This window comes from Coptis chinensis, chromosome 8, assembly GCF_015680905.1.
Source record: "Coptis chinensis isolate HL-2020 chromosome 8, ASM1568090v1, whole genome shotgun sequence".
In the NCBI taxonomy this organism is placed as follows: Eukaryota; Viridiplantae; Streptophyta; class Magnoliopsida; order Ranunculales; family Ranunculaceae; genus Coptis; species Coptis chinensis.
In genome coordinates, this window is record NC_141463.1 from 50,913,686 (window position 1) to 50,935,994 (window position 22,309).

A 22,309-nucleotide genomic window follows, 5' to 3' on the forward strand; every position below is an offset into this window, starting at 1 on the left:
CTCCATCACATACTAATCTTTTAACAACAAACCGCCCACTTAGTCCTTATGGTATTGATTACTATTTTATTGATTATAAGGGCCTGAGACCTGAGTAGTATTAGTGAATACTACTGGATGATTATATCGGTGCTGTCCATTGATTAACACTAAATTATTGACTAAACATTGGCCCATTTCATAGAGTCCACGGTAAAATGATCAATCAAAGAGGTATCAGGTATAAATAAACCGACAGATAGTCCATGATGGTCATGGGAAATTTTTTCCGATGGGAAATAATCCCAGAGGCAGGAAGTCCATCAACTTTTTCTTCTTGTTTTTCTGCCACTAATTTACTTTGCCTTCTCTTTACTCTACTCTATCTGCCTTTTGACTAAAGATTACTTCTGAAAGCAACTAGCCAGCTACCCAACTCCCCCATAATGCTTATCCAACAAAACAGACAAGATGAGGAAGAAAGGAATTCCATCATTCTTTTAACTAACTTCAACCTTACTATAGCCCCCACTTTCTTTCTGTTTTTTTTTGGTAGAATACTATAGCCCCCACTTTCACCCCTATTATTGAAAGATTTGTAAAGCTCTTATTGATGCCTAACTGAAATTAGTTCTATTGTATCATACATTCATAAGTGGTTTGCTAGTTGCTACTCTACTCTATGGGCCATTTATTTTTGAACCACTTATTTTCGACACTTTTTTTGGTTTGTTTTTTGCCTAGTCATTCTACTAAAAATTTATTAGGCTCCAATTCTATAAATACCAAACTTAGATCTATTTCAATTCTTTAAGTTTTATAACTTATAAAATGACTCAAACATCCATGCCTATATATCCCTAGTCTCAGTTCTCCCTTCTTTCCTTTTCAATATCTTCTTCTCTAAATAACTCCACTGCTCTAACTGCCACTGCCACTATTAAGGTAATTTTTTAAAATCGATATTCTAATTATCAAAATTGATTTTAAACCTAAAATGAAATGATATGTTTGTTTCAAATTAATATATTCAACTTAAATGTGATATAAAACAGGGTTATGTTTGTCAAATAATCATTTATAGGATGTTGTGTATTTGTTTTTTCATTTTTTTATAAGTGCTTATAAGAGGAACTTAAAATGAAAAACAAATCACTTTATAAGATCCTCTTATAACCTAACAAAAAAAAAAAAAAAAAAAAAAAAGCCCCTGAGTGTATCTTCAATGCATACACTTCATTTAGAGTCCAAAGTGATGTCATCGAGTTAAAAGATGATGTTAGTTGAAGTCTTGAAAATTATCCACACCAACCCACACACTCTATATTATTGTTTTTATAGTGAAACTTATCTTATAGACCCATTAGACACTTATATTTAAGGTATCAACGGTCCGGTTCTTAGTGTTGTAAGAACTAATAACCATTTAATTTTACAGTTCCGATTCTGAATCTGGTTTTTTACGGTTCTTAAAATTGTGGAACCATACTCATAACCATCGGTTCCTAGCGGGTATTTCTAGTTCCGGTTCTTAAGATATTCACTATTTACACACATTTTTTTATTGATTTTATTAAAAAAATGTGTACTAAAAACACAAAAATACCGCACGAACGAGTCGCTTTTTAAATATTGATATAAATAATTATGTCATTCAATAATATGTTAAATAAAACCATATATTTAAGGTTGTAAGTTTTATTTTTATATTATTCATAACATTAAATACTATGAAAACTACATATTATATTAATAAATAAAATTTATTAGTAATGTATAAATAAACGTTTTGAGTTTTTATATTATTTATTTTGATATTTTTTATATTAAAAATAGGATAATGTTCGATTCTGATTTAGTTCCGATTCTGGTCCGGTTATTTTGTTTAGAAAACCATTCGGTTCCAGTTCTATATGGTCCGGTTTTTTTAGTATCCATTTTTAAACGGTTCCTAAAAATAGGAACCGGAACCATAATTTTTTCTATGGTTCTGGTTTTGGTTTCGGTTAAACGGATACCCATCGACACCCTTACTTATGTTAAAATATTGTGACTACTCTCTACTTGCCAACACCTCACATCTTTTTCCCATATTTGACCCATAAAATGGAGTGTAATGATACAAAAGTAATAAAATTGGTTGTTTGCACATATGGCAAGTTAGGACAGCTAGTATGGAGTGACAAATGATAAATCAAATCAAACTCTATATTTGACCCCCAAAATAGAGTGCGGTGAGTTAACCACTTGATATAGAGCATGGGGTGGTGTGGAAATTTTGAGTTGCCCACTCAACACGTAGGACTATAGAGTAGCATTGAAAATTCTCTAAGAGTCTAAATATAGCTTAAACAAAAGTAGTGGCACACCCATATCTAACACGACCTAAGTAAATAATTAAATTAGACTTTTTATTATAACAGAATCCACTAGGTTCACCTGGCACATGGTGGTGTTCTTTGGCGCTTAAGAGCAAGTCCAATGCATGGGCTGCTAAATGGCCATATAGCAGCCCAACCACCAAAATGTCATTCCAATGGAGCTGCTAAAAAGGTCTTAAATTTGGAAGCTGTTATAAACCTAACCAAAGTTAAGACCTTCGCTAGCAGCTATCATAATAAGTTGTCGGGAGACGGACAACATAGTTTCTATCGTCTGTTGTTAATTTGTAGACAGACGGCAGAAACTCTGCCGTTTGTACCTGGCAGAAGCAAAAACTGAGAAATCTTGTTCTTCTTTTCATATACAAATTCCCTGAAAATTCATATCCATTCCACTCACTCCACAACCCATTACCATTCATTCCACAACACTCAACAATCTACATATCCATTTAATTAACCAAAATTCAATCATTAAACAAACATAATTCAATTCATTAAACATAATCCATACAAACATTAATCAATACAAATCTACATATATATATATATATATATATATATATATATATATATATATATATATATATATATATATATATAGATTGTTGAGTGTTGTGGAATGGATATGAATTTTCAGGGAATTTGTATATGAAAAGAAGAACAAGATTTCTCAGTTTTTGCGTCTGCCAGGTACAAACGGCAGAGTTTCTGCCGTCTGTCTACAAATTAACAACAGACGATAGAAACTATGTTGTCCGTCTCCTGACAACTTATTATGACAGCTGCTAGCGAAGGTCTTAACTTTGGTTAGGTTTATAACAGCTTCCAAATTTAAGACCTTTTTAGCAGCTCCATTGGAATGACATTTTGGTGGTTAGGGTGCTATATGACCATTTAGCAGCCCATATAGCACCCCATTGGACTTGCTCTTAAGCGCCAGACAACTCAACAATCTACATATCCATTTAATTAACCAAAATTCAATTATTAAACAAACATAATCCAATTCATTAAACATAATCCATACAAACATTAATCAATACAAACATATATATAAACTAACTTCGACTCGAACCCTCGCCAAGTTGCCTCTTCTTTGATTTATTCCTTCGCTGTAATTCTCGCAATGTCATTTCTATCATCTGCACTTCTAACTCTACGACTCGGTTCTATCATGTGACTTTTGCTTCTCTTCTCGCTCGGCCACCAAATAATTATAGTATTCGTCGGTTGTAGTCATTAACGAATCGCGCATCCCATGCATCGTTAGCTGCAACTCGGTTCTATCATGTGACTTTTGCTTCTCTTCTCGCTCGGCCACCAAATAATGATAGTATTCATCGGTTGTAGTCATTAACGAATCACGCATCCCATGCATCGTTAGCTGCAACTCGGTTCTATCATGTGACTTTTGCTTCTCTTCTCGCTCGGCCACCAAATAATGATAGTATTCGTCAGTTGTAGTCATTAACGAATCACGCATCCCATGCATCATTAGCTGCAACTCGGCATATCATGCTCTAAGTGTAGCTTACAAAAAAATTAATAACTTTAAGAAAAATCATCACTATAAACCAAATATAATTCAAGTTTCAAAATATAAACCAAATACTAACCTCATCTAGAGTGTTAAAATCCGGGAGAAGGTTCGGAAGATAATTTTGATCAACATGAGGTATAGACATGGCGACATACAATCCCTGATATATAACCATGCCATAGCTCCATGGGTTATCCTGATCGGAAGGAGCTATAGCAAAAGCCTTGTAAGGACTTTGAGATAAAGAGTAGGGCTCAGCAGGGTGTAGGATACACAAATCACTTATAATAGCCTTATGTCCCACAAAGTCTATGTTCGCAGCTCTGTACATGTTAGCAAGCAATATAGGACCCCTTGAGACGCGATTCTAGTAACTATCGTAGTCACCATTCATATCAAAATATAGAGAAGTTTGTGGCCACAAGTCTTCATTCATTCTAAGATAGAACCTCCATTGACTAGCTCTTTCTAATGGGTACATATTCTCAGGAGGAGGGTGTGGGATGAAAGGTGTCCCAATGATTTGGTGCCAACACCTATCGCCCAGGTACCACACGATGATACCTCCAAACTCAAAGACGATTCGGCACATCGTAAGATCATACTAACGACGTACACGGTGAATCACCTCACGTAACCAAACATAATCCATGGTATCTCTCTCCATATCATCAACATTTAATTGCATATATCGAGTAGTAAACCATGGTGTCCATTGTATCGCCAATGCCGACCTAGTCTTGAGTTGGTTACGGTCTAAGTGAATGTTGTGGTGTCCTCGACCACTTCGGCGATCTTTAAAGTCATTCATCCATGCTCTAATCCGTGGGACGATATCACGGTCCATGTTCGGTCTCAGAAGAGGAGCCATGGTAGGTACGTACTCATGCCACCAATACTATCATAAAAACAAATATCAAAATCAAACTTATACATAATTTAATATAAAATTATAATACTAAAATTTAAAACTTACTTGTAAAAGAGGGGTGAAGCCACCACATTGACCATACACAACATTAGCTGTGACTCGGCACGCTTGATCCAACACGTAAATCAAAGCTCCAAACATAGCACCACCCCAATCATATTGATGCATGTATTCTAACCAATCTAAACACCCTATCCAACCTAATCTCAATGAGCTATCACCCATTGGAAAGAAACACTACGTGATTAAGTAAAAATAGAATGCTCGCAAATATCGAGTCCGATCTGTACCCGTCGGGCACCAACCTTTGTCACTCTCTTTCGTATTCTCTATGAACTCATTCACCAAAAAGGAGGGTTTGATACCCCCTTTAGCCCAATGCTCCGGTCTTATATTCGGCCAACAGTGCTGTGCATAATCAAAAGTCGCAAACTTACCTTCTCCAAACGTAACGGCCTTTCACCTTCCTACGCTCATTCCCGTGAGTATAGTAACATCAATTGGAGTGATGCCTATCTCGCCTTGTGGAAAGTGTGAGTTGTGTCCCACCACCGCTCAATCAAAGCGTATATCAAACCACGGCCGGCGTTTTGACAACCACATCAAAACAATGACCCAAATAGAGATTGTAAAATTTCATTTCTTATGCCTTCAAAACAATCTCATTTGGCAAGCATTATCTTCCACCAATTGTTCACGGATTTCCAACAACACCGCAATTTCATCACCCCCCCTAAACATTTATTCAAAACAGTTCATTAAAATTAAAGAAAATACAAATTACGATGTTAAAGAAATCAAATTTAACAATAAAATGCTTACCATATTTACATGATGAGAGATGCGAATTTCCGGGTTTCTAGCCAATGTAGCATGTGTTAGTGGATCAACTGGGTCCAAAAATTGAATTACTGGAGGGTTTTGCAAACTATACCCTTTGTTTTCTTCATCGACGTTTAGCACTGACGTTGACTCTTTTGTCAATCTAGTAACTGATTTTCGACCGAAAAATCATTTACCTTTGTTACTCATTTTGCGTGGCACCTGCAATTCAATCAACAATATCTTCTTAACTACAATTCAAACAACACTTCTAACATTCTAACATCAATTCCAATCACGCATAATTTCAAACTAACATTCTAACACCAATTCCAATTCAATTAATAAGCATTCAATTAACAAATTAAGAGTGCGCCTTTGAGTTCAATAAACAATTAACAATTTAAGAATGAAAATTAACAATTTAAAAATGAAAATTGTCATTTTAATGTTACCTTTGAGTGAGGAGACCGAGTGAGTGAGAGAGAGAGGGATTTGTTTAAGTAGAGGAGTGAAGGAGTGATGATTTGTTTGAGTGGAAGAGTGGAGTTAGAGGAGTGAGAATCCCGAGAGAAAAGAAGAGATTTGTGCGTTTTTAGTAACTGCCATATACAAACGGCATAGTGTCCGCCGTATGTTGTAAGTTAACAGACAGACGGTCCGTATCCCAAACTTAACAGTTGTTAAAAAGTGTAATTGGATTGGTTTTTTTGTTTTGGGCGGCCAAATATGGCTGGCATGCTAAAAAGCATACGTGGCACCTTTTAGTAGCCCATTATAGCAGCCCTCTATTGGCTCTAATGCAGCACCGCTAAATCGCGTGATGTGTTGATCAGTGCCGTACTGCATGGCCACAAACTAGTTTAATTTCAAATTGGGCGTAAACTCCACCCTGTGTTTCAATTTACTCAAATAGGACACAAGGAGCTAATGTAGATTAAGAACATTTAACCATATGGGAGTATGAGTAATTTTGGACATTTTACTTTGGGCGATGCAACTTTAAAATGCAGCCGCTGTTGCCGTGGGCAGAGTCATTTAGTCCGCGTTCAGTAATTATTTTTTAGGTTCTTTTTGTTGATTGTATTTTTTAAGTCACCCCGACTTGATCTCATGACCAAAACCACACTACCAAGTACCAAACTACCAACGGATCAATGAGGTCCTGGATCAGTAAGTGGTTGTGAGAATCTTGCAACATTGATGTTGCCCTGTAATTTCCTGTGAATGTTGCAATGGATTTCCCCACATTGCACTGAAAACCCATAGCAAGTGGAAACTTATGCCATGGACATGTTTTTTTATGGGCAATACACATTACTTTAATCAGGCAGACTTTAAAAATATATAAGTTCCCCTAGTTAAATCAGGCAGGGGGTCGTTTGCCATATCCTTTTCTGTTTTCCTAAGATTTTGACGAGAGGAAAATAACACTCAACAGGTATAAATAGAAATGTATCAGCTTTTTTGTATTATTGTGTTAAACAAACAAATAAATGAATATATTATATGGGACTGAAGAGCAACCTATCCATCAGACTAGACCATCACCAATGAAACTATTCTCTGATGAGGAAGTGGTTATGGTGATTATTTCATTACAATCAGACACACTGTCCTGCAAATTCAACAAAAGTTGGGATGTACTGAAACTCAAAGTAGGCTTTGATCTTGTGACGATAGGAATTTCAGTTTCACCCACAAGCATTTGAACTACACTTCTCATTGTAGGCCTAATCAATGGATCAGGGTGTGAGCAAGCCAATCCTATTAAAATAACTCGCCTCACTTCCCCCTCGTCAAATTCACCTCTAAGTCTCATATCAACTGCCTCTAGCGACCTTCCTTCTCTATGTAAACTCCACACCCACTCCACCAAATTACTGCACATATTTTCACCACCAATCGTACTAGTCTCTTTCTCAATGGGTCTTCTTCCACTAACCACTTCAAGAACCACAGCACCATAGCTGAAAACATCGGTCTTCTCAGTAGCTTTGCCTGTGAAAAGATACTCAGGAGCTAAGTATCCCATTGTCCCTGCAGTAACTGTTGCATCAGGTGACTTATCATGCTCAACCTGCTTTGCCAAACCAAAATCCCCTAATCGAGCATTGAAACCTTCATCCAACATTATATTACTGGACTTGATATCTCTATGAATTACTTGGTTTTCACATTCTTGATGCAAATAGGCCAGTGCAGAAGCAACTCCCATAAGAATTTTCTTCCGAAAATGCCATGGCAAAGGAATTCTCGATTCATATAATGACTTATCAAGACTACCATTGGGCATGAGGTCATAGACAAGTAAAATTTCACCCTTCTCATGGCACCACCCTTGAAGTCTAACAAGGTTTCTATGTCTAAGAGTACCAATGATCGAAAGTTCCGATAAAAACTCATCCCTTCCTTGACCACCACCGTGACTACATCTCTTAACAGCGATTAGTGCACCAGTTTCAGGAAATATACCTTTATAAACTGTACCAAATGCACCATGGCCTATAATTCTTACTGGATCAAAGCATCTAGTTGCCGTTTTAAGCTCTTTATAACTAAACTCTTTTGGAATACTAAAAATACCTGAATTTAGAGACTCGGGTTTCTTGATGAACTTATACTTTTTTGTAAACCCCCAAATGAGTAATCCAGCACAAATGGCTAGAAAAAATGCACCGGCTGTTACAACCCCAGCAACTGCACCAGGTCCTTGTTTACAAAGCTGGTTATGACATGAAGATGAACTGCTAATCTTTTCACGCTTTTGAGGGCTAGAAGAAACAGAACCGGAAGGAGCTAAAGAATCAAGTGCTGGTGGAGCTGCATTGGCTGTAGGATTGAAGAAAGCACTAGTTGGAGGTGGTAGAGACAATCCATAACCAAATGGCGTAGAGGGCAATGGCGATGCCGACGGGCTATTAAAGCTAGAACTAAAACTCCACGCTTCAATACTATGAACCTCTGTACTCCCTTGAGTTGACCCTGAAAACCCAACAAACATGAAATCATTCACGTACCGATCCAAATCAAGATCAAATGACAAAAGTGGCTCAACAGGTCGACGATTCGAGTACGAAACGGATACATTGAACACCCGAGACACTCCATCATAATCAATCCAAGCACTAACAAGATCCCCACTCTTAAGCTCAACACCTACCAACCCCAAATCACCAGCTTGACTCGAAACCATACTATTTAAATCCAACCCAACATGATTCCCATTTATATCTTTAAACTCAATATCCATTAGTGTATCAAATTCAACTGAAACAAAACCTGGTGAAGTAGTACCAATCTCACTAACTAGTCCAAGATACCCACCAGCTAGTCCAACTGTTTGATCATCTGGAGATATTACAAAAGCTAGACCACCACCAATTGATGATGGATTGAGATTGCTTACAGAGAAGGTAAAAAAAGTCGAAAAAGATACCGGAAAATGAGTTCCGGGTTGACGAAATTTAACAGGCTTGCTGTATAATACTCTTCCTGAGCCAGAATAAGGAACCCCGAGATCGCGTGAAAGGCGTAAACTGCCATTATTCCAGTGTGCATCTCCAAGAAGCTTTAAACTAGTAGGAATTAATGTAGCCAAGTCGAATTGGGATGATGATGAATCATTTTCAAGTCTAGTGCTGTTTACTACTACATTTCTTGGAAGTAGTAGTAAGAAGAAAGAGATGGAGAGGAGTGTGAAGAAGAAGAATGTAGCCATTGCCTAAGTTAAGGTTCTCTCAACAACAACAACCCATTGTTTTGAAAGAGTGAGAGAGAAGTGCTTTGTTTTTGTGTACTTCAGAGAATCCAATAAGAATGATCAGTTGACAGGTGGCGTGGCTGCTTGACACTTGCACTATTCTCTAACGGTCTAATTTCCAGGTAATAAAATTACTTTTTTTCCCCCTAAAGACTCCTCCATATACACCGACGACCATGATTGTTAAGTGTTAACTAGACATCAATATAGGTTGATATGTCAAACCATTTTGACAACACTAGAGTACTAGACTTGTGACCATTGGGTAGACAACCGCAAGGACCACAAGTGGAATATGAGAATAAATGACAACTTTTTAATTAAGGCGGTATTGGAAATCTCCAATTCATTTGGTCGACAAACTAGACATACAAGACTTTCTTTGTTATTTTGCTTTCAACACCAAGGCACTATCTCTTGTTATGTACTGGAAAAGTGGTAAGTATTATGAGATAGAAATATTCATAATAGTAGTACTTCTCTTTAAAACTATTCAAATGAAGTGTTATTTAGAGAGAGAGGGGTCAGAGGACAATGAATAATTTCTGCCACAAGCTAGAAAAAGCTTTACAATAAATCTCAACATACAGGTACAATATTATTATTACCAATAGGAGTGGAAATTCCAAAATAATGGATTTAGGAGTTTTGTTATAGGCAGTGTATGGGAGTATAAGATAGGATTCGTTTGGACACCTTTATCTTCTTGTAATAAATTATACATGGAATCAGAAAAATAAGAGGTGAATCCGTGAATGCAAGTGGGAGGATTAGTCATGCACGTGAGTGATGATGACGAACTAATAATATTTATGTTGTCTTGCATGGTACGCTGAGTACTCCGTACGCATACCCCTATCCCCCACGTAAGCATCCAAATGACGGACGAAAATGAATTGGGAATCACGCGAAATAGGGGAATTGCATATTATTTTAGTGCTCCATATTACTTTGCACTTTTCTCTTCTAAGAAAATGAGAATGTTGGGTTTTAAAATTTTCGGCAACGAACGCATTTGAAACTTTGGTAAACTCGGGTTTCGAGCTCGTTTCCATTTCACTGATTCCAAATCCTCGTCTGCAGTGAAAACACGTTTTGAGATCTCACACAAAATCCATCTCATATAAAATCCAAGCACCATGAATATGAAAGTACTTAATTTAATTTCTTTGTACTGGCGAGAGCCAAGCAAAACAATTTCAAAGAGTTCCAAAGAATTTGAACCAAAGATTACTCTAAAAATCTCTATCTCGAATGCACCTATCCTAGGCATCTCCACTAATACGGGAACTCTATTTAAGCCGCAAAACTATCCCAAAATCTGAGCCTGAAAACGGATCAGAAAGCTGAAGAGATCAACAATTTCAACAGATATGATACGCAGATGATCTGGTGAGGTTAGAGAAAATTTGGGTTTACGGGCACTAAAAAGACGGAACAGAAAGAGGTCAATTTTTTTTCCAAGAGCTTACAGAGATTTTAGCGCAGACTAAAACACACAGAAAAGTCGCTTGAGAAACCACAATATCTTGATATTTGCCAACATTTAAGGCATAGAAATATCCAATATTAATATTCGTAATATGTGCTAACCATAACCAGCCAACAGACAGTTTTAGGTTATATGCCAAGACCTTGATGGTTAATTTTTTTTTGCCACACTTTAATTAGTAAGAGGTAGGTTATCATCGCAGCTCTCTCAAAATACCGAGGTAGGTTATTATTGCATCACTTTTAAAATAACTATAATCAAGGATGCTCCATACCATCTGAATTAAGATCAAGCAGTCCATAGCTCAAGACAACCCCCTGTTTCATTCAAGCAATACAGCTACAGATCATCCTGCAGCAATATTTATCTCTATCGGCGCTCACACTACTTATAATTTGTCCCCCATTTAGGTTTTAAACTTCCTAGGATTCTATCGATGAGCACTAGAGCACACGTAAGATTATAAATTGACTTGACAAGGGTGGGTCTGCCTCTCCGCAGGATCTCTAAAAACAAAAATGAAAATGAAAAAAAAAAAAAAAGAGAATCACAAAATAGATAATAAATGAAAGATGTCAACCCCTTAATGAATGTATCCTAAGAACGTACTGAATGATAAGTAACTAGAAAGCACGTCATTCACAAGCGATAAAGATAGAGACAACCACGCAAGACCACCATTCAATTTTTAAAGGCTACAGATTGTTAATAGCATATTGTTGTGTCATTGTGGTTTGGATGAAGTGCAATCCCAACAGTATAAATACAGAACTACAGAAGGTGCTCAGATTCAAAGATAAATCGCCAGTGAATTTCTGCAAAATATTTAAATATTTTCAGAAAATTTATAATGCCGCAACAACAGACAACAGACACAATAAAGGAAAAAATATTTCGAACTCATTAGGGAAGTGATTCAATTACCTCTGAGAACAGCTCCATCATCAACTTCTGATGACATCTCCAATAGGACTAAAACTTTCAGGAAGTCCGACATGAGTTTCGAAAACCTCATGTAAGAATACCCCCTCAGCCATTCCAAAAGTCCACTTCAGCTGGAAAATAACAGTCCAGTTTCTGTTGATCTCAAACAAAACGTATCCCTTCATTTTCAGAAGTGATTTTATAAAGCATCAGACTGTCAGCCTGGGAAAAACATCTAGAAACTGAAGGATTGAATAATCTAGCACACATAAACATGACGAGAAGAAAATGAAAATATATAAATATAATACTTGTCAGTAACGAAAACAAAATTGCATGTAACTGTTATTCCAAATCTTTTGCACCTTTTGCTTGCAAATTAAAAAGGTTGGATGATGCATCAACTTGAGATAAGTAATGAATGTTGGGTAGCCACCAATATGGGGGCACCCCGTCCAGCTTTCAGCTACATTTGCAAATTATTTGTATCTTCATCAATAATACCAAATGAAAAGCAGCATATTACAAGGCCGTTCCTGACAAAGAATGGAGAGAAAGTTGCCATTTTCCTTTTCATTGCATTGTTGAGGTTACAAAACGACTATTATACAGAAGGCATGAAAACACATGCCAAGAAAACTGGACTGTAAAAGGCCAACTCAGCACATACAGCCACGAGATATCCATTCAGTCACCACCGTACGAACTACCTGCCCATGTCTTCTCTCCAAGAGTCCTCTTCCCTGATACTCCCATTGTGCCCACCATACCGCTCAGTGGTGGCATAATGCATCTTAATAGCTGCCACAGGGTCCGAAACACCTGTGCAGCTTCCTCCAACCAGGATACCTGTTCCCATAACATTCATTCCCACTACTCTTGCCTGCTTTTGAAAACTCGACATTTCTATCCCCTTTCGTTTCTGAAGCTCAGAAAACGTATCATGCCGCTTAACGTCTACTGTAAATGGCTGCACTTTTGCACCATCATAACTTCTGCTGCCTTGATAATCTGGCAAGTTCCCATTGCCCCTAACATCCTTAACTGGGCAAACTGATATCGAACCCAAGTTCCGATCATTTCTCGTGATAATTGCCGGTAATGACTGCTGATCACCACATGAAGATGCTGTTGAATATTCACTGAATGCTGGAGGATATTTCGTCAATAAAATAGAAGAATCTGGGAGTGATGTAAGTCCGGTTTGTGTTCTGCTCCCATCCCAGAAACCGTAACTCCTTGCAGGAAAATCATCGCATGAGTGTCTGTTACCATCAAACATAGATGCTGTCAAAGGTCTGTCTGTCCCATGGTCAGGTACTTTCAATTCAAACACATTGCTGCTTGACTGTGGAACTGCCGCTGTATTATCAGTCTCCTGAAGGATGACATTTGTCTTTTGTGAGGTTGATGGATGATGACTGAGAATCTGTCCAAAAAGTTTGACATTACCATTTCTACAAGAGTGCTCATCTGTATCAGCGCTACCTTGAGAACGGGATCTCGTATGGCCACTTGGTAATTTTTCATGATTCTTGGACAAAAGAGAAAGCTCTGCCAATGAATGGGGCAGTTCTGAACCTTTGCACTTCTTGTCTTGACCAATAAACTTGCCAGATTGATGATTCCCACTCGTCAAGGAGTTGTGGATAACAGAGTGGTTTTCTTCGCTCCCAGAGTCCACATGTCCATTCACGTCTTTTTTGTTCAACACCTGAAGTGGGTAGCCTCTCAGAATCTGTAAAGAATCGATCCGATTCAAGGAGTTATTAGATAGGTATCGCTGGTAAACCTCTGCACTGACTAATTTCTGATGCTGCTCATTCCTGCTACCATCAAAGTTTAACGTAGATGATGAAGAGCCCTGTCGAAGATGGTCCTCAAAATGAATGACAGAACCCGGCAACACTGAATTCGCAGATGCAGGAGAATCTTCCTTCTGCTTCCATGACGCCCCATGGGCCTTCTGAACAGAATGGAGTAACTCCAGAGGATTCTGATGTTGATTTTGGATCGGGCTAAAACTTTGTGAAATACTTCTCTCAGACGCCAGATTGGATGGATGTCTGTAAATATTTGTGTCTTGGGAAAAACAACCAGAGCTACTACTAGTGTTGGTTTCTAAACCAGTCTTCACATTCTGACTACCATCAACACTGCCTTGCTCAAGCCCTGATTCAACATTAAGACCATCAGCAGAAGAACGTGAAATGGCTTTGTGTTCAATGGCATCAACTGACATAGTCCTGGTAACTCCACCTGGCATTTCAGCACATAAAGACTCATTGGTTGGAGTTGTAGTTCTATGTTGTTTTACAGCGTCAGTTGAATGAGTAAAAGCAGCATGTTGATGAACTTCACAACTCAATGAAGAATCTTTTCCTAAGAAACTGTCCGGCCGCATGATCTCAGGAGAGCCATCTAAGCTTTCACTGACCTTAACAGAACTATCCCTTCCACAAAGAACCAACTCGGACTTGTCTGCTGGCTCACATTTATTCAGAATCAAACCTTCTGCATCTAGGACACCATCATCACGATTCAGCACGACGTCATTATTTTCCCCTGATTTTTCAGGCTTATCAATTTGCAGATTGTTCAACAGTTCCTTCCCATTCTTTTCCCCCAATCTGTCAGATTCATTCAATTGCAGGTGATTGGTAGCAGCATGCTCCACTACTTCACAACTTGTATTCATAACATAGAATTGCAAGTCAATCTCCATCTTTGAGCAGGACTGTGTACTGCAGATTGCTGACTCCATTTCCAAGACACAAGCATCTTCTGTATCGCTCCTCCCTCCATTAATATCACTCACTGGTGTACCTTCACTGCCGCCCCCAAGATGGAAATCATCTAGACCAAGAGACTTGCGTGCCTTACTGAAGAACACTTTACATTGATCTCTCGACCTAGACCGAACACATAGTGAAATCTTCACAAAATCTTTTCCAAATGATCTAAGTGCATCAATGAAATTGGATTTCTCCTCGTCAGTCCAATCCACGGAATCCAATTCCCCGCAGCTCTCATCCGAACAAGTTTCTTCATCATCAATGGTCTGCATATATTTCGGCGTCAAAGGTCGATCAGTAACAGAGTTCTTCTGAAACTTTACCTCCTGACAACTCTCACCAGGGTCAACAGAACTGGTCACACAAGAACTCATTGCCTCAGATGAAAGGGCACCACAAATACCAGCCAAGGTGTCTGCAGCTGCAGCTTCTCGCTCACTTCCAAGAATATCTACACTGCTCGACTTTTCATATGAGGCATCATCACCCCAGCATGTCTTATGGTAATAATGCCCTCCAAGAACCGCCCTACTCATATAGGTATGTTGAGACTTCAAGCTACAATCAGCATGAGCTGCAATTACTGACGCTTCCCCCAAAAGATCAAGAGAAGCAGCATTTACCTCACGGTTCCACTTCTTGCCTGATGTCATCAAGTATGTACTGGTTGGGAAGCCTTTTTCTTGCTTTCTTAGCTCGGATTTTTTCTTTACTGCCTCAAAACTTTCAGATTTATGGTTCTTGTAGTAAAACTCAACACAATCTGCTGTAGTCTTGTGGTCAAGATAAGAAGCAATTTTTTTGAAGTCCTTCCCAAATGTTCCTAGCTTCTCCAAGAAGATTTCCTTCTCTTCGGGCATCCATGGGTTGATCATCATCCTTTCCTTCTCAGCAGCAAAAGGGTCTTCAACTAATCCATTACTTGTAACAAACCGTGAAATTCTCTTCTCCTTTACATCTAGCAAAGATGGCATCTTTAGATTATCCCTGCAAAGCTTAACCTGGGAATCTGAAAGCAGCTTGCTGGTGAAGTCCACAATTTCAGAGGTAGGCACAAGAGTCAAGCTACCTGCTGCAGTGGACAAGACATTTCGAGTGAGATGAGAAAAATGATCGATATCGCCATAAAGGCCACATAATAATTCACTAACGATACATAAATGTTTCTCCGAGTAGTAAAATGACCCAACCGCGTAGTAACGCAGATACAAGTAATCAGTCAGAGAAACAGTGGTCATAGCAGGGTACATACAGTAGATTGACATTATCACAAATTCAAATTGGAATGTACATTGTAAAATGTGGTTGAGCAATGAAACTGGCATGCACATATTCAAAGGAAACCGAGAATGAGAAACAAGCTCAAATAACTAGAGAATGAAAAGAAGTTGATTTAGCCTTATTGGTAACATGGCTAAGAATATCCCGACATATATATCAGGAAATCCAGTACATGAAATTGATATTTCCAATATATCCACTGGCATTTACACCTTTTCCCAATTTTGCCTTGACACCAACCTTTGGTCTTATATATTTAAAAATCAAGGGTCACATACACTGCAAAAACAAGGCTCAGATGCATTGGACAATATCGATTTATTTGCATCGACTGGTACAACTTCTACACCATAGATATAGGTACATGTAATACACACCAAACTTGTAATTTCCTGAGTCAATGCAACTCACGAAGTCAATTTCTGAATTTGGTCTCCCACATTAGTCTCATTTGAAAGTTAAGAGCAATCCAAAATTATAACTATAGGGGCATATGTTATAAAAACACGTAAACAAACTCAAAATCGTTAGGGCATTTATAAGTATTAGATTAGGTTAATTTTTTGTAGATATGATCTCCTAACTATTCTAAACATGCTAAATATAGTATAAAAAATGGTGAAAATGAACGGTCCACAATTAGCCAAATTTCTTAATTTGCTGACTACATTCGATGGGATGAGGTTACAAGTTTCGGATTTGAATAATTTTTTGTGACAATGTTTAAAGTAGTTGGAAGATCATATGTACAAACAATTAGCCAAATCTAAAACTTAGAAATGCTGTAACAATCATGAGTTTGTTTACTATTGCCAAAAAATCTACTTGTGAATCAAAGGAAGGCATTTTAAATTCCGAACCTAAACAGTACAATAAAATTATCTTAGCCACATGTACAATTTGGTTTTGTCCCTCACATGCTACTTGCACAATATGCCTACATAGTTCAAGAATGTGCGCCATTCTCATTCAATCTCAACCACTACTAAGATTTTAAAGTTACCCCTCCAAATCCAAGCCTATTTAATACATAAAAAATGTAATAATAAGCCACGGTGAATATCCCTAAGTATGTCAGTGTAAATACCTTGCTAATGTTATTTGAAGAAACAAGGTGTAAAGACAATAGGGTAATGTTCACGCTCTCTATGCCCATTAAGGGTTGTACTATGATATGGACACTCTGCACCCTGGTTGTCCCACACTTACTCTGTACATTTTTCTATTGCACCATGGTGTACTATGATATGGATACTCTGCACCCTGGTTTTTATAAAGTTACCACATGATATATCAACAGTTGTCAGACACAAGATTATTTAATTGCTAAAGTTGATTAAAGAGTGTTTTATTTCTTTTTCTTAACCTGCACTTTGTGCTACTGAGAAGTTCCTTTTAGAAATAGATAAACATTCAGGACATGAATCATGCAACAAAATGAAAAAAAAAAAAACATTAAAAATCGTGCAGTTTGCTACGAACAGAAAAGCTGATAAATATATCTTACCAGGTGACGTAAAGCGAGAGCGAATATTGGACCGATGTTTCTGATTAACAATATGTAATGTTCTTGAGTTAGATTCAATCCGCTTCTGTGACTTAGCTTTGTACTTTCTTAAGCGCACATCTTCTTTCCATAAATAGTGTAATGCCCTAAACTTGAGAGTAAGAACCCGCTCCTTGAATCTCTGAAAACACTTCCGTGCCGCAAGTCTTTGTTTGACAAGTGAATTGTTTTTCTGGCAAGAGATACTACACGATCCCCATATATCAATCTCAGAATTATCAGTAGGCAATAACTTACTAAATACTTCAAAAGATTTTGCTGCGCAATTCCTATTAGAAACGAAGATCACATCATTCAATTCACATTCCGCACTCATCTGACTGAGAACATCAGTACATATACTCCCAACTTGTTGATCCTCATGTCCATTACCAGACACTGCTAACTTTTCTGCGGCGGAAGGTAACAAACAATGTTGCTCAGAAGATACAGGCCTGGCTGTTATATCCTCTATAGAACGACCATCATTTCGCCCCATTGTGTACACCTGTAGCGGTGTCTCCATGCATAACGTTTCAACAAATTTTGATGTGGCAGTTCCTGGACTATCAATTTCGTCATCCTTACCCTCACCATGGACCTCCTCCAAGGCATTATTACATGAATTTGGCAGATCAACATTCAGGCAACTGGAAGATTCTAGTAGCAAAGGGACAGGTTTTTGAAAAACGTTGGAGACTGCACCCATATGTTCACGAGAATCAGATGCTACTGAATAACGAGCCTTTGATTCCACTTTAGAGTTCAATAGCTTTAGCTCATTTTCGAACAAATCAATTTCGCATTCAGTCTTCTCCAGTGCCTTTGAAAGTTCACTTTTCATTAGCAGTAGCTTATTCATCGCAGTAGATTTCACAAAATTAGAGTCCCCAGAACTAGCATCCTCTAATTGCAACAAATCATTCAGCAATGTGTTGAAACTAGTGGCGGAACTTAATTGCTCTAGACTCAAAGAGAATTCCTCAAGGCAACTCTGGACCCCATGAGCAGGTGAGACACTTAGGTTACATGTGTCAATATCATCATTTGCAGCCTTGATGTGAGGTTTGTCATCTATACCTGTGGATATAAAATAAAACCCCAATTAACAAAATGCCAGATAGACGAAAGACGTTGCCAGATATAACAAGAATCAATAACAGAGGCGACAACACAAATATCTTCCACACTTAAAAGAAGCACATATATATTTTAAAATGAGTTTCAAAAGTAAGTTTCCACTCCAAAAAAGAAAAGAAAATTTAAATGAAGTAATTACAATATAACCAAAACAGGAGTCACAGGCGGTCTTTGTTCAATGTCCCACTTGTTGAATAAAGATTTAGGTGCCCAAATGGATCACAAAAACATGCAAAGGAACAATACCACACAAAGGAATGCGGGAGCAAGTAAAAATATACACAACAAATATTTGATCATTGAAGAGAGAAAAAGGGATGTGAAAGTTGCCAAGCGTTGGCTATTAAAGTATAAACACGTCAACTATGAAGCACCGACACTCCTCTAAAGGCAAAGTAGCAGTACCCATTCAACCCCCACATGGCTTCGACACGTGTAGAACACACAATTTGGAGTGTAGGATTTATAGAATTCCGATACACATGGGACATGTAGGGACAACTTTTATATTTTAAAGTGAGAAACACTTCAAAGAAAACATGACCTGGTAGAGGTTTTATTTCACTGCTAGATTAAGAAAAAGAACGCACAACGCCCGACTGCACTTGATGATTGACATGTCTTTTTTACTGTTATGGATCCTTTTTAATCCAAGTAACATTGACACGGGTACGCGTGCAGGTGTCCAACACAGGTACAGAGTGTCTGACACGGCAACCAATATTGAGTCGGACATGGGAACACAACTAATTAAAAAGAAAATTATTACTATTCTTTAGTTACGCATCTAGTTCTTGGGCTCAAGACCTTACAAAGTGCCTCCTTTGAAATAAATAACTATAAAAGTGGTATATCATGGAGTTGTGAAGTTGTAAATATGTTAGAATATTAAAAAAAACACCCAACACTAGTTTTAAATAGTATGCACTACATGTCTGTGTGTCCGACAAGAGTGTCCGTTTGTTTGTGTCTCTGACACGGAATCTTTTAGGAATAGGAAGTATCCAAGTTACTTGATTGTTATGAAATTCTATTTTGTTGGCATTTGCTTGCACTTTTAGACATGTTTTTGCTTCTTAATCTTCTGTTATGTTAAAATTGAAAATGTTTTGATTTAAATTTGGTGGAGAATGTTAAATTTCAAATACATATATAACTTGTCCATGACGTATTCGTGTCCTACTTTTCTGATAAATACCATGTCTGTGTCATATTTGTGTAGGGTGTCCACGCTTCATAGCACGCCAATTAGTTAAAAAGTATCACTTCACATGACCTAAATGGCTATTCTGAAGAGGATTTAAAAAGTAACACAGTGGATGGGGACTTAAAGTATGGGTACTGAAAGTAAAAAACGCACCTGGTGACGAACTGCAAGCAACAGATGAAGTAGTAACTGGAGATGCACATTCTGATGGGCCTAAAACTCTCGGGCTTTTATCAGGCAAGCTCTGGATACTTTGAGATGGCTTTGGAATACTGGAGCAAGGAACCATTCCACTCTTGCAAAATGTCTCGTCGGAGCCTTCAACTTTCTGTTTCTCATACTTCGCCAGCCCCTGGCCCCATCCAAGGCGCTGTTTCTTCCTAGGACATGTATCTTCACCTGGTGCATCAGATGCTGCACCCCCATTGGCATCCCCAGAAGGGGAATGAACAGGAGTTGCTCTTCCAGACGGCAAGTCAGGCTTAGTTTCATCTGAATCAGCACCCATGCTCCTCGAACTACTTGTATGGCTGAAACCAGATCCACGTGATGACAAGCTGCTGGAACGATTCCATTTCAGAGGCTTCCACCCAGTCGGACCCAGCGACTGTTCTTTACCATATCTGTGCCCTGTGCCCAAGGCATCGACAGTAGCCAACTTATCATTCTGATGATCTCTTAATTGAAGATCATCCCATGATGAATTATCAACAACATCAGATTGGGGGTGGGGTGTATAAGTTAGCAGATCACTAACTGACCTCTGGATGTTCAAATCGTGTTGTCTAACCGAAGCATTTGCATCGCCAGACTCCCATAAATACCCCTTTGTCTCCTTGTAACTAAAAGACCCTTTGACTTCTCTCGTATTTCTATTAACATACTTTGCATTTCTCGATCGGAACCCGTTCTCATCTCCAACCATTCTATCACTAGCACGAAACGGCACACATCCATAACCAGCAGAATCCTCAGAATATAGCTGCTGACCACCCTGCTTTCCATGACCTTCAGAAGATAATTTTTGATAAATAAATTACGGACACTAATACTGCATACCCAATTCTCCAAAAACATCAGATGATAAGAAATTCATATAAACAACCCTAAAAACCAAGAAAATCAATAGATCCATGTCAAATAAGAATCCAGAAAAAGGTCAACACCCAAAACCACATATTCTCAATAAAAAAAACGTGGTCAAATATTAACTAATTCTGTTTCCATTATTTCACACGAAATCTACTGGGCAGAAAAAAAAAAAAAAAAATAGGGGGCATACCTTGAGGCCTGCGAAAATCGTCCGAAGCCCATCGATGACCGAATTCCCGAGAAGGTAAAGGAGGAGGCAAAGCGTGATGTTGATGATGATGATAAGAAGAAGAATCTCTCCATCTAGCTACACCAGATCTTATTAATCCTCCATCAGATCTATCATGCTTTCTATAAACAACAACATCCTTTCTCTCCCAAGGCAATGGTTCCGGCGGCATGAAAGCCAACACAGCATCGGCAACAGCCCCACAATTCAATTCTAATAAAATTATTACTATTATTATTATTCTGCGGCACCTCACCTCTTGGGCAGATCTGTAACAAATAAAATATTATTATTAAATAAATTCAACACCAAATAAAGGAAAATTGAGAAGAGTAAATCCTCACCGTTGGGTAAACGATATTCTGATAATCTTCTTTTTTTTTTTAATCTTTTTGGTGTGAAAACGATAAGAGAGGGCTGGATTTTTCTTTTTTCTTTTTTCTTTTTTTGCCTTTTGAAAGAGAGGAGAGAGAAAGTGAGGGTATCTATCTAACTCACGGCGCCTTTAACTGGAATTCAATCTACCTTCACGTCCGCTTCTACTAAAAACAAATCAACTCTTTTTATCCTTTTCCTTTTTTGTCCTTAGTTAGGGTGATTTTGTTTTACTTATACCCTTGTTTTGTGTTCATATTTACGTACTAAGATGGATTTTTTGTGCTACTGGGGTCTTTGGATTTTGGGTGTGTTCACTGGAACTGGGCTGTGATTGGGGGATAAGCCCATATAAAATTTTAAAGAGCTGTGTGGTGGACCGACCCGAAGAGTTGGGCTTGTACGGATGTCTTAAGTTACTAACCATTTTGCCTAATCAGTGTTCTAAAAAACGCTAGGCGGTGGGAGAGCGAGCGCCTAGGCTATCTAGGCAGTGCCTAGATGGGCTAGGCCCTAGGTGGTTTTTTTTTCCTAATATATATATAGTAATACACACCTATACTATAAGAAATGAAGAAAATCATTTAACATAACTCAAAAAATAAACACAAACAAATATACTTATTACAAAAATGCGTAATAGTTGAAGAAAATTGACTTCATATAAAAAATATATTTATTGTTATAGTGACATATAATTTACATTAGACTTTAGTATTTTAAACTCATTCAAATCTTAAGCCTACACGAGCCTTTAATTTTCGATATTTAATCATTTAAAAAAAAAAAACTTGACTGGACCGCTTAGA

At 37.9% G+C, this 22,309-nt stretch overlaps 2 protein-coding genes across 5 annotated transcripts; both read right to left on the bottom strand.

Annotated features, from left to right (window-relative positions):
• Positions 1-7,100: 7,100 nt before the first annotated feature.
• Positions 7,101-9,552, bottom strand: LOC147481842 (L-type lectin-domain containing receptor kinase VIII.1-like). The gene has a single exon (XM_086580705.1). It carries the CDS (start codon positions 9,375-9,377, stop codon positions 7,191-7,193), a length of 2,187 nt encoding a protein of 728 aa, XP_086436831.1. The 5' UTR covers positions 9,378-9,552; the 3' UTR covers positions 7,101-7,190.
• A 2,820-nt stretch (positions 9,553-12,372) lies between these two features.
• Positions 12,373-21,638, bottom strand: LOC147481843 (Duplicated homeodomain-like superfamily protein). Of its 4 annotated transcripts, none has more exons than XM_086580701.1 (5): positions 21,470-21,638; positions 21,087-21,394; positions 19,958-20,812; positions 17,419-18,537; positions 12,373-15,699 (listed from the first exon to the last, which is right to left on the bottom strand). In XM_086580701.1, the coding sequence occupies exons 2-5, from the start codon at positions 21,295-21,297 to the stop codon at positions 12,542-12,544; spliced, it is 5,343 nt and encodes a 1,780-aa protein (XP_086436827.1). In that variant the 5' UTR covers positions 21,298-21,394; positions 21,470-21,638; the 3' UTR covers positions 12,373-12,541. The 4 variants fall into 4 exon arrangements, with proteins under 4 accessions (XP_086436827.1, XP_086436826.1, XP_086436828.1 ...); XM_086580700.1 differs by having other exon boundaries at positions 12,373-15,702; XM_086580702.1 differs by lacking the exon at positions 21,470-21,638 and having other exon boundaries at positions 12,373-15,702; positions 19,958-20,798; positions 21,087-21,226.
• Positions 21,639-22,309: the final 671 nt, after the last annotated feature.

What these genes read in the sequence shown, in the direction of transcription:
- LOC147481842 (XM_086580705.1), bottom strand. Translation starts at nt 9,377, where the DNA reads ATGGCTACATTCTTCTTCTTCACACTCCTCTCCATCTCTTTCTTCTTA.
- LOC147481843 (XM_086580700.1), bottom strand. Translation starts at nt 21,297, where the DNA reads ATGCCGCCGGAACCATTGCCTTGGGAGAGAAAGGATGTTGTTGTTTAT. An exon ending in CGATTTTCGCAGGCCTCAAG is followed by an intron (nt 20,813 to 21,086) that starts GTATGCCCCCTA and finishes TATCTTCTGAAG; the next exon opens with GTCATGGAAAGCAGGGTGGT. An exon ending in CTCTCGCTTTACGTCACCTG is followed by an intron (nt 15,703 to 17,418) that starts GTAAGATATATT and finishes TGTCCACTGCAG; the next exon opens with CAGGTAGCTTGACTCTTGTG.